General features: G+C 45.0%; 1 protein-coding gene across 1 annotated transcript in view; it reads right to left on the bottom strand.

The window, feature by feature from the left end:
• Positions 1–11,164: 11,164 nt before the first annotated feature.
• The window catches only part of GARS1 (glycyl-tRNA synthetase 1), a 33,783-nt gene continuing 31,839 nt past the window's right edge, over positions 11,165–13,108 (bottom strand). The window contains exon 17 of the mRNA XM_060782647.2: positions 11,165–11,513. Coding sequence (XP_060638630.2) covers positions 11,388–11,513 — 126 coding nt within the window. The 3' untranslated portion in view covers positions 11,165–11,387. The remainder of the gene's footprint in view (positions 11,514–13,108) is intronic.

Raw genomic sequence — 13,108 nt, 5'->3', positions numbered from 1 at the left:
ATGGTACTGCAAGTCCCATAATCCACGGTCCATCCCCAGCCAAACCACACAAGGACGTAAAGTGGGTCATGAGAGGTCTCTGTGTGAAGTTTGGTCCTGATCAGTCATTGGATAAGGTTAACAGCGGTCTCAGAATGTGAGTGGTGGTACTGCAAGTCCCATCATCCATGGTTCATAGTCCGCCAAACTGCAGTAGGATGTAGAGTGGGTGATGGGGGCTCTGCCAAGTCTGCTCTGTATGGGTAGTGTTGTGACCCAGCCCCCGGCCTTTCCTTTCCTCTCTTTCTCATCTCGGAATGTTGGATTTGAGGCTGGCCAATCAGAGACCATATGCAAATTTCCTTCTGTCATGCCCCGTTTCTGTCATGAACCCTCTTCTCCACCAGGGGCTCCTATTGAAGCTGCCCAATCAGAGACCATATGCAAATAGCACCACAGCGGCAGCCAATCAGAACGCTGCCACATACACTTCCGCCCTCCACACTTCCTCTGTCCTTCCCATACAAACACTCTTCTTTATTATATACTAGCTTGGGGACCCGGCGTTGCCCGTGTTATTAGAGAAAGTGGGTTATGGCAGTTCCGTATGCCAAGTTTGGTCTTTATTGGTATTTGGATAATGGCAGCATTATTTTCAGGAAGTGAGTGAAGATACTTGAAGTCCCATCATCCATGGGCCATCCTCCTACAAACAGCAGCAGGATATAGAGTGGGTCATGGGGGCTCTGTGTGCCAAGTTTGGTCTTTATCAGTCATTAGATGAGGGTGGCAGTGGTGTCAGTAAGTGAGTGAAGGTATTGCAAGTCCCATCATCCAAAGTCCATCCCCTTTCAAATTGCAGCAGGATGTAGAGTGGATCATGGGGCTCTGTGTGCCAAGTGTGGTCTTGATTGGTCATTAGAAGAGGGTTGCAGCAATCTTTGGAAGGGAGTGGAGGTACTTGAAGTCCCATCATCCATGGTCTGTCCTCCTCCAAACTGCACCAGGATGTAGAGTGGGTCATTGGTGCTGCATGTGCCAAGTTTAGTCTTGATTAGTCATTGGCGAGGGTCTCAGTGGTCTCAGGAAGTGAGCAAAGGTACTGTAAGTCCCATCATCCATCTCCAAAGTTTTCCAAATAACACCAGGACGTAAAGTGGGTCATGAGAGGTCTATGTGCCAAGTTTGGTGTTGATCCGTCATTGGATGAGGTTTGCAGAGGTCTCAGAATGAGAGTGAAGGTACTGGAAGTTCCATCATCCATGGTCCACCCTTCTCCAAAACTGCAGCAGGAGGTAGAGTGGGTCATGGGGGCTCTGTGTGCCAACTTTGGTCTTGATTGGTCATTAGATGAGTTCTGCAGCAGTCTTGGGTAGTGGAGGTACTTGAAGTCCCATCATCCATGGTCTGTCCTCCTCCAAACTGCTCCAGGATGTAGAGTGGGTCATTGAAGCTCCATGTGCCAAGTTTGGTCTTGATGAGTCATTGGCGAGGGTCTCAGTGGTCTCAGGAAGTGAGTGAAGTGACTGCAAGTCCCATCATCCATTGTAAAATTCTTCCAAACCGCACCAGGATGTAGAGTGAGTTATGCGGGCTCTCTGTGTAAATTGTGGTCCTTATCCATCATTGTTGGCAGTTATAATGGTCTTAGGAAGGGAGTGCAGGTATTGCAAGTCCCATCGTCCATGGTGCATCCTCCTTCAAACTGCACCTGGATGTAGAGTGCGTCATGGAGACTCAGTGTGCCAAGTTTGGTATTTATTGGTAATTGGATGAGGGTTGCAGTGGTCTGAAGAATGAGCAATGGTACTGCAAGTCCCATAATCCACGGTCCATCCCCAGCCAAACCACACCAGGACGTAAAGTGGGTCATGAGAGGTCTCTGTGCGAAGTTTGATCCTGATCAGTCATTGGATAAGGTTAACACTGGTCTCAGAATGTGAGTGGTGGTACTGCAAGTCCCATCATCCATGGTTCATCCTCCTCCAAACTGCAGTAGGATGTAGAGTGGGTGATGGGGGCTCTGTGTGCCTATTTCGGTCTGTATTGGGAGTGTTCTGACCCAGCCCCCTTTGGCCTTTCCTTTCCTCTCTTTCTCATCTCGGAATGTTGGATTTGAGGCTGGCCAATCAGAGAGCATATGCAAATTTCCTTCTGTCATGCCCCGTTTCTGCCATGAACCCTCTTCTCCACCAGGGGCTCCTACTGAAGCTGGCCAATCAGAGACCATATGCAAATAGCAGCACAGCGGCAGCCAATCAGAACGCTGGCACATACACCGTCCGCCCTTCCTCTGTCCGATACAAACAAACACTCTTCTTTATTATATATACAGATTGTAATCCATATTCAGTCTTATTCATAGAACCTTATATGCCCAATTTAATTTTCCCTTTCAAGTACTCTCCCAATTGGTTCCAGTTGGTTTGTTTATCCCTGCTCTGTTCCTCTAATCCAGTGTTTCTCAACCTGGGGGTCGGGACCCTGGAGGGGTCGCCAGGGGGTACCAGAGGGGTCACCAAAGACCATCAGAAAACTCAGTATTTTCTGTTGGTCATGGGGGTTTTGTGTGGGAAGCGTGGCCCAATTCTATCATTGGTGGGGTTCAGAATGCTTTTTGATTGTAGGTGAACTATAAATCCCAGCAAACGAAAACTCCCAAATATCAAGCCTTATTTTCCCCCAAACTCCACCAGTGTTCACATTTAGTATACTGAGTATTTGTGCCAAGTTTGGTCCAGATATAGTGCTCTCTGTAGGTGAACTACAACTCCCAAACTCAAGGTCAATGCCCACCAAACTCTTCCAGTGTTTTCTGTTGGTCGTGGGCATTCTGTGTGCCAAGTTTGGTTCAATTCCATCGTTGGTGGAGTTCAGAATACTCTTTGATTGTAGGTGAACCATGAATCCCAACAACTAAAACTCCCAAATTATGTTTCATAACAGTAGCAAAATTACAATGTATTGTCGAAGGCTTTCATGGCCGGAATCACTCAGTTCTTGTGGGTTTTTTTGAGCTATATGGCCTTGTTCTAGAGGCATTTCTCCTGACGTTTCGCCTGCATCTATGGCAAGCTTCCTCAGAGGTGAGGTCTGCTGGAGAATGGGCTGACTGTGCCTGGAGCAAACTCTTCTTGAAGGGTGATTAGATGTCCCTGCCTGTTTTTCTCCCTGCTGTTTTTGCTGTTGCAATTTTAGAATTTTTTAATACTGGTAGCCAGATTTTGTTCATTTTCATGGTTTCTTCCTTTCTGTTGAAATTGTCCACATGTTTGTGGATTTCAATGGCTTCTCTGTGTAGTCTGACATGGTGGTTGTGAGAGTGGTCCAGCATTTCTGTGTTCTCAAATAAAATGCTGTGTCCAGGTTGGTTCATCAGGTGCTCTGCTATGGCTGATTTCTCTGGTTGGAGTTGTCTGCAGTGCCTTTCATGTTCCTGGATTCTTGTTTGGGCAATGCTGCTGCGTTTGGTGGTCCCTATGTAGACTTGTCCACAGCTGCATGGTATACGGTAGACTCCTGCAGAGGTGAGAGGATCCCTCTTGTCCTTTGCTGAACGTAGCATCTAATCACCCTTCAAGAAGAGTTTGCTCCAGGCACAGTCAGCCCATTCTCCAGCAGACCTCACCTCTGAGGAAGCTTGCCATAGATGCAGGCGAAACGTCAGGAGAAATGCCTCTAGAACATGGCCATATAGCCCGAAAAAAACCACAAGAACTGAGCAAAATTACAGTTATGAAGTTGCAAAAAAAATAATGTTATGGTTGGGGGTCACCACAACATGAGGAACTGTATTAAGGGATCACGGCATTAGGAAGGTTGAGAAACACTGCTCTAATAGGTACAAAAGCCTGTCTAGGTCCCTAAATTCAGTTTTTTTTTAATCCAGTCTTCATTGGTTGGGGTTTCCTTTTTTTCCATTTTTGTGCAATTAAAATTCTTGCAGCTGAGGATAAATAGAAGAGGATCTTTTCTTCATTTTTCTTCAAGTCCAAATCTGTTATACTCAGTAGGTAATACTCAGGTTTCATATCAAATTTAGCTTTGATAATATTTTGAGTATGTTTGTGCACTAATAACCAAAATTTTTGGATTTCCTTACAGTTCCAAAATAAATGATAGTAAGTTCCAGCCTCCTTCCCACACTTCCAACAGATTCTATCACAATTTTTGTTAAATTTGGAAAGCCATCGATAAAATAATCTATGCCAATTTTCTACTATGCTAATAGCTCTCGTAAGACCTGCTTTGCATCTTGATTGAGAGAGGAAAGCAAGGTAATAATAATAATAATAATAATAATAATAATAATAATAATCCAACATGTGATCCAATACAACAGCCAGCAGAGTGATCTTGTCTGCTGTGGACTCATCTTGTTGTGTTTCAAATAATCTTGAGTTTGGGAGTTGTAGTTCACCTACATCTGTGGATCTTGAGTTTGGGAGTTGTAGTTCACCTACATCTGTGGACTCAAACAATGATGGATCAGGACCAAATTTGGCACAAATACTCAATATGCCCAAATGCAAATGTGAACACTAGTGGAGTTTAGGGGAAATAGACCTTGGCATTTGGGAGTTGTAGTTGCATTCTGAACCCCACCAACAATAGAATTGGACCTAACTTTCCACACGTAACCCAGATGACCAAGAGAAAATACTGTGTTTTCTGATGGTCTTTGGCGATCCCTCGGACACCTTCTTGCGACCCCCCCCCCCCCAAGGGTCTGGACCCCCAGGTTGAGAAACACTGATCTATAGGCATTCACAAAGAGAACTACTCCAACCCTATTACCAACACTCGGCGTACCCACAGTGTCAGATTAATACAATTTAACACTAATTTTACTGCCAGAGTTCAATGCAATGGAATCATAGGAGCTGCAGTTTACTGAGACATCAATGCTATTTGGCACAGAAGGCTAAAGACCTTGGCAAACTCCAAGTCCCAGAACTCTATAGCATTTAGTTCTGTCAGTTCAAGTAGTGTCAACCTGCATTCATTCTACAATGTAGATGGACCCCAAGTGTTGGAAGAACATACAATGAATGTATCCCTTCCATCACCACAAGGGAAACCATCTGGAGATTAGGACGGGGATGTTACATGATCGCCCTCTGCATAAACAGAGCAGCAGGCCAGGCATCATTGGAAACCATAAGCCTCACAATCCTGAGCCTCTTATAAATATGAAATATGTATTTTCCTCCTCTCTGGCAGGGGAAGGAGCAGGTTGCTGCAAAGATAGGAATCAAAAGGGATTAGAGTGGAGCAAATTTGAATTTCCAAAGTACATCTGCCTGGTTCGCTTGATGTGTAACGTAGCCTGTGAAGCAGGGAAGGGCACACTCCAGGCTTGTCGGGTCTCCCCGTGCGGGTTGAGCAACCCTTGTTGGAAATTCTGAAATCACAAGCTGGAGTCACCTTGAAGGCATTTAATAACATTGGTTTCTCCCGTCCCAGGACTATTTCCACAGTGGGTTTCAGGACCAATTTTCCAGGAAACCTTCCTGGTTTCAACTGCCCTAAAATGGGGGGAAATGTTATATATTCCTAAGCATCAATCTGATTGATAATAGAGGGAGAAAATGTGGAGGCAGTGACAGACTTTGTATTTCTAGGTGCAAAGATTTGCACACTGGCTTATGAGGAGGAATAGTAGTTAGTAATACTACCATTGGAGAACAAGTCCTATGAGGAGCGGCTTAAGGAGCTGGGCATGTTTAGCCTGAAAAAGAGAAGGCTGAGAGGAGACATGATAGCCATGTATAAATATGTGAGAGGAAGCCACAGGGAGGAGGGAGCAAGCTTGTTTTCTGCTTCCCTGGAGACTAGGACATGGAACAATGAGCAAACTACAAGAACATCTGAACATGAGGAAGAACTTCTTGACTGTGAGAGCCGTTCAGCAGTGGAACTCTCTGCCCCGGAGTGCGGTGGAGGCTCCTTCTTTGGAAGCTTTTAAACAGAGCTGGATGGCCATCTGTCAGGTGTGCTTTGAATGCAATATTCCTGCCTCTTGGCAGAATGGGGTTGGACTGGATGGCCCATGAGGTCTCCTTCCAACTATGATACCTCTGATTAATAGTTGCCATCCGCATCCATGCCCTGCTCACCCCACCAGTTCAATGGGTATCTTAAGCAATAATTAATTGATTTGCCCCAAAGAAATGGGAAATTATAGTTTCCATTTTATGTTTGATGTTTTGTCTTATGTTTGTTATAACAGGCCGTGCTTTTTATTTAATTTTAGTTTGTTATGTTATAATTCGTATTTATATGTTGGGTTGTATAAATTTTGTTACTATGGATGTATTGTTGTTGTATTCGGGCATTGAATGTTTGCCTTTTATGTTTGGAATCCACCCTGACTCCCTTTGGGGAGATAGAGCGGAATATAAATAAAGTGTCGTTGTTGTTGTTGTTGTTGTTGTTGTTGTTGTTGTTATTATTAAATATTATTTGAAACACAACAAGATGAGTCCACAGCAGACACTCTGCTGGCTGTTGAATTGGATCACACATCGGACACTTCCCAAGTGTCTAGGACTGTGTGATCAATCGGTGAATAATGCGTGCAGATCCCAGTAAGGTGGCCTTTTGTAGCTGGCAGATGGTAATTTTGTCAGCGGCGATTGTATTTAAGTGCAGGCCAAGGTCTTTAGGAACTACACCCAGTGTGCCAATCACCACTGGGACCACCTTGACTGGCTTGTGCCAGTCTTTGCAGTTTTATCTTTAAATCCTCACATTATGTCAGCTTTTCCAGTTGTTTCTCATTAATCCTGCTGACGCCTGGGATTGCAACATCGACAATCCATACTTTGTTTTTTTTAACACAATTGTGAGGTCAGGAGTATTGTGCTCCAAAACTCTGTTTGTCTGAATCCGGAAGTCCCAGAGGAGCTTGGCGTGTTCATTCTCTGTAACTTTTTTCAGCTTGTGATCCCACCAGTTCTTTGTCACAAGCAGATGGTCTTTGTGGCACAAGTTCCAATGAATCATCTGAGCAATGGTGTTATGCCTCTGCTTGTAGTCTGTCTGCGCGACCTTCTTGCAACAACTGAGGATGGGATCTATTGTTTCATCTGGTTCCTTGCAGAGTCTACATTTGCAATCTGTCGTTGACTTTTCAATTCTGGCTTTGATGGCATTGATTCTAATGGCTTGTTCTTCGGCTGCCAGAATCAGACCTTCCGTCTCCTTTTTCAGAGTTCCATTTGTGAGCCACAGCCATGTTTTTTCTTTGTCAATTTGGCTATAATTTTTTTCCCAGGAACTATCCATTGAGAGCCTACTTTTGCCAGTTTTCTCCTCCTCCTCCTCCTCCTCCTCCTCCTCCTCCTCCCCTTCTTTTTCTTCTTCTTCTTCTTCCTGCAGACGCAGACTGGACTTTCTGTAGCTTCCGGGCAGTCTTCAAAGGCAACCCCACATAGAGAGCGTTGCAGTAGTCTAAGCGGGATGTAACCAAAGCGTGTACTACCGTGGCCAAGTCAGCCCTCCCAAGGTACGGACACAGCTGGCGCACAAGTTTTAATTGTGCGAATGCTCCCCTGACCACCGCTGAGATCTGGGGTTCCAGGCTCAGCGATGAATCCAGGAGAACTCCCAGACTGCGTACCTGAGCTTTCAGGGGGAGTGTGACCCCGTCCAGCACAGGCTGTAACCCCGTACCCTGTTCGGTCTTACGACTGACCAGGAGTACCTCTGTCTTGTCTGGATTTAGTTTCAATCTGTGGTCCCTCATCCAGTCCGAGACAGCGGCCAAGCACCGGTTCATGACCTGAACAGCCTCCTTAGTGGTAGGTGGAAAAGAGTGATAGAGTTGGACATCATCTGCGTACAGATGACATCGCAGCCCAAAACTCCGGATGATCTCTCCCAGCGGCTTCATGTATATGTTAAACAACATAGGGGACAGTATTGAGCCCTGCGGGACTCCACAGTGCAATGGCCGAGGAGTCGAGCAGGAGTCCCCTAGTGACACCTTCTGGGAGCGATCCTCGAGAAAGGACCGGAGCCACTGCAAGGCAGTACCCCCGATACCCATTCCCGCGAGGCGTCCCAGAAGGAAACCGTGGTCGAAATCAAAAGATGTTTCCTTCTTGGGAGGAGAGCAATGCCCAATCTCTATAAAATGTAAAGAATAGAGACATCACAGTGGCAACGAAGATCCACAGTGTTAAAGCAATGGTAACCTATGGATGTGAGAGCTGGACCAAAGGAAAGCTGAGAGAAGGAAGATGGATGCTTTTGAACTGTGGTGTTGGAGGGAAATCCTGAGAGTGCCTTGGACCAGAAGAAGATCCAACCAGTCCATACTTCAGGAAATAAAGCCCAACTGCTCATTGGAGGGAAGGATATTAGAGGCAAAGATGAAGTACTTTGGCCACATCATGAGAAGACAGGAAAGCTTGGAGAAGAGAATGATGCTGGGGAAAATGGAAAGAAAAAGGAAGAGGGGCCGACCAGGGCAAGGTGGATTGATGGTATCCTTGAAGTGACTGGCTTGACTCTGAAGGAGCTGGGGTTGGTGACAGCCGACAGGGAGCTCTGCATGGGCTGGTCCATGAGGTCACGAAGGATCGGAAGTGACTGAACGAATAAACAACAAAAAGCATCAATCATAAATGTTTGGGCCTTCAACTCTGCAGAGCAGGAGTTGAATCATGAATTTAACCTAGAAACCTGTTGGGTAACCTTGGCAAGTCACACTCTCTCAGCCTCTTCTTAACATATCTTGCTCCGAAAAACCCATTAATAGGGTCACCACTAAGTCAAGAAATAATGAAGAGTGTGGCTGTGCTGTTTTGATTTTTCCAACGGGAATGTTTTAAATCTATTTTGTCATCTTTCCATCATGTTTTTTAAAAATATTATATTTTAATCCTTCGCAAACCTAATGTTTTAACCTTTTAGCTCTGCTAGTGTAGCAACTGGATGTTAGCCACTGCTCTGAAATGCCAAGTATGAGATGCTAAAACAAGTCTTGACAAGCACAGATTTTGTAGGGAATTCTGTCTTAAGTGCCTTAGTAGCCCAATCCATGCAAGGAAGTGCCAAAATTCAAGGCTACACAGCAGGAAAAGTCCTAGGGTGCATTTCTACTGCTGCTTCTGCTCTGGGGCTATTTGTGCTTCTATGAGACGGAGATGGACTTGATGAAATTGCAAGGGAGTCAAGTCTCTTTCTCAAAATGTAGCAGAAGCCATCAGTACTTCAAAACCTGCAGTACCCTCTGCTGGAAATATGGTACGGTACATCATGAAAAACATGCACTTTTATATCGTCATGATATAGGAAGGCTGCACAATATAATGGTTTGAGCATTGGGACTACGAATCCGGAAACCAGAGTTCAAATCTCTGCTTGTCCAGAAAACCTACTTTGGTGAGTCACACTCTCTCAGCCCCTGAAAACTCAGCCCCTGAAAACATTATAGGTTCACTTTTGGTTCCCCTAAAGTCAGACATGACTTGAAGGCACACATCATGAACAGACTCAACTCTCAAAGCTCAATTTTGGCCTGCATAAATAGGAGTCTAGTGTCTAGTTCCAGGGAAGTCATGCTTCTCTTCTATTCTGCCTTGGTCAGACCACACCTGGAATCACACTGTGTCCAATTCTGGGCACATTTGAAGGGAGATGTTGATTCTAAGCTGGAATGTGTCCAAAGGAGGGCGACTCAAAGGATCAAGAGTCTGGAAAACAAGCCCTATGAGGAGCGGCTTAAAGAGCTGGGCATGTTTAGCCTGCAGAAGAGGAGGTGGAGAGGAGACATGATGGCCATGTATAAAGATGTGAGGGGAAGTCACAGGGAGGAGGCTTGTTTACTGCTGTCCTGGAGACGCAGAACAATGGCTTCAAACTACAGGAAAGGAGATTCCACCTGAACATGAGGAAGAACTTCCTGACTGTGAGAGCTGTTCAGCAGTGGAACTCCCTGCCCCGGAGTGTGGTGGAGGCTCCTTCTTTGGAGGTTTTTAAGCAGAGGCTGGATGGTGGTGCTTTGAAGGTGATTTCCTTCTTCTTGGCAGAATGGGCTTGGACTGGGTGGCCCACGAGGTCTCTTACAACTCAAGGATTCAAATATACTTAATAGTAGAGTTGCAGGACTGCTGTATACAAGTCATTCAACCTGCTTGTTGTTTTGTTCCTTTTTAATTGTTATGTTCTTCCCTTAAAGGGCTGAGAATTGCGGTATATAAGCGCAGTAAATAAATAAATAAGTACATACTTTTCCTCAAGCCTTCAACTTTACCAGCCATTGGCTTCAAATTGGATTACATGGTCAGAGTAGATGCTCCCTTTGTCATATTTCTACAAATATGCAGAAAGGGGTCCTGTGGATATGGGGGACACACACCCATAAGTATTGGAGTACAAAGCTATTTAGGTTTTTAAATGTGATTGCCATCATCTTGATATTCTGGTTGCTTCTGACCAGCTCATCCCCTGTTTGGGTATCAGCCAGCACGTCAACGACTTCAATCAAGAAATAGTTTTCTAAGATCTACAGAGACACTTGTTGGAACACCTCAGCAAGCAAGAGTCCAAAAGTGGCAGGCTCAAACCCAGAACCTCAATCAATGGCTGATACCAAATGAGAGACTCCCCCCTGGGCACACAGGAAATTGGGCGACTTGGAAGGCACTGAACAGACTGCGCTCTGGCACCACGAGATGCAGAGCCAACCTTCAGAAATGGGGCCACAAAGTGGAATCCACGACATGCGAGTGTGGAGAAGAGCAAACCACTGATCACCTGCTGCAATGCAACCTGAGCCCTGCCACATGCACAATGGAGGACCTTCTTATAGTCACACCAGAGGCACTCCAAGTGGCCAGCTACTATTCAAAGGACATTTAATCAACTACCAAGCTTGCAAACTTTGTGCTTTGTTTGTTTGTTAAAAAATGCAATACAACTGTTTGGTTTTCTCCTGACACGACAAATAAATAAAATCATCTTGAATTCAGAAGAAAAATGTATTGTTAGTCAATGTAATCCCTCTCGAATTTGATTCTTATATTGTGAGCCAGCTGAAATATGTCAACAAAGTATTTACCTTAACAGACTGATGGACGAAACTACTAGTTGAAATAAACAGACCGAACATTTAATTGCGGAGGCAATAGCAACGATCTCTCATTGAAAGGAAGCCTTAAAAGAGACAGTCAAAGCAAACCAATGTGGCTGTTTATTTTCATTCATTTTAATTGTGGTTTCTGGAGATGAGACTTAAAATTAGGCAGCAAAGGATGAGGGGGAAGGGGAGTAACCGGAAAGTCCCTGGGAGCGCAAATGACGCCGCTTTGAAGAATACACATGATAAATTTCATATTACATGAACGGTAAAAAGTGAACTTCTTCATTCATAAGTTTTGAATTTCACGTAATTGGCTTTATTCCCCTATTGTCTCCTTTTTGCCAGTTTCTTGTCCCTCAAAGAGTGGATACTTGGCCTCCACATCAGACCAGGTTATGTGACCATTGGCAAGGTCCCGGACTATGACAGGAAGCTCAGAGATCTGGAAACAGGAAGAGGAAGTAGACTTTGATGAGACACATTTCACTCACCAGGAATGATAACAGGCCGCACCAACATAATATCATGTTCAATCGTCATTGTCATCATCATCATCATCATCATCATCATCATCATCATCATCATCCCATTGGAGCCCCCAGTGGCACAATGTTTTAAAGCTTCTGCGCCAGCTGCGCCCGTACCTTGGGAAGTCTGACTTGGCCACGGTAGTCCACGCTCTGGTTACATCCCGTTTAGACTACTGCAACGCTCTCTACGTGGGGTTGCCTTTGAAGACAGCTCGGAAGCTCCAACTAGTCCAACGCTCGGCAGCCATGATTTTAACAGGAGTGGCGCATACAACCCCCCTGTTGCGCCAACTCCACTGGCTACCGATCTGCTACCGGGCTGAATTCAAAGTGCTGGCGTTGGCCTTTAAAGCCCTAAACGGTTCCGGCCCAAGCTACCTATCCGACCGCATCTCTGCCTATGAACCCACCAGGACTTTGAGATCTTCCGGGGAGACCCTGCTCTCGATCCTGCCTGCTTCTCAAGCTCGGCTGGCGGGGACGAGAGATAGGGCCTTCTCGGTGGTGGCTCCTCGGCTGTGGAACGCCCTTCCTACGGACATTAGACTAGCACCATCTCTAATGGTATGCCGCAAAAAAGTGAAGACCTGGCTGTTTGAGCAGGCGTTCCAATAATTAGTGCAATGATTGGTTAATGAACACTGGAATGGAACAATGGATGACGAATCTGGAACGTGTTTTTGATGACGAGACGACAGTGAATGGGTATTGTAGTAACTGTTTATTAATTGTGTAATGTGTTAGGTTGTTAACTGTTTCTATACTGTAGCACTGAATTTTTGCTGTTCGTATTTGTTGTGAACCGCTGTGAGTCGCCTTCGGGCTGAGAACAGCGGTATATAAGTAAGGTAAATAAATAAAATAAATAAATAAATTAAACCCTTGTGCCGGCAGGACTGCTGACCAAAAGGTTGGCGGTTTGAATCTGGGGGGTGGGATGAGCTCCCATCTGTCAGCTCCAGCTTCCCACGTGGAAACATGAGAGAAGCCTCTCACAGGATGGTGAAACATCCAGGCGTCCCCTGGGCAAAGTCTTTGCAGACAGCCAATTCTCTCACACCAGAAGCAACTTGCAGTTTCTCAAGTCGCTCCTGACATGGAAAAATATAATCTACATTCCACTTTTTCTCCCTAAAATAAATTCAAAGCAGCTCACAACAAAACCAATACAATATAATACAAAACCTTAAAAAATATAGAAACATTAATATGGAATTAAACATTAACAGTATTAAAAATAGATAAAAACCCCTAAAACTGATTAAAAACCTATTTAGAGCTATTAAAACCCCTCACGGATCTGTAACATTTGAAACTGGAAGTAGAATCACACCACTAAATATTCTCAAACAATGGAACTTCCCATTTGGGTTCTGTCTTCCCTCAAAGGCCTGTTCAAAAGGTCAATAGAAAAGGACCCAAGACTTCCTGAGTTTCTTGAGCCCTTCTTCTAGAATTTCGTACTCTGAAATACATGACCGGGCAGGACTCTTAACAAATCTCACCT

Source organism: Anolis sagrei, chromosome 6, assembly GCF_037176765.1.
Source record: "Anolis sagrei isolate rAnoSag1 chromosome 6, rAnoSag1.mat, whole genome shotgun sequence".
In the NCBI taxonomy this organism is placed as follows: domain Eukaryota; kingdom Metazoa; phylum Chordata; class Lepidosauria; order Squamata; family Dactyloidae; genus Anolis; species Anolis sagrei.
The sequence above is the reverse complement of the archived record's forward strand: the minus strand, read 5'-3'. Positions and strand labels throughout refer to the sequence as shown.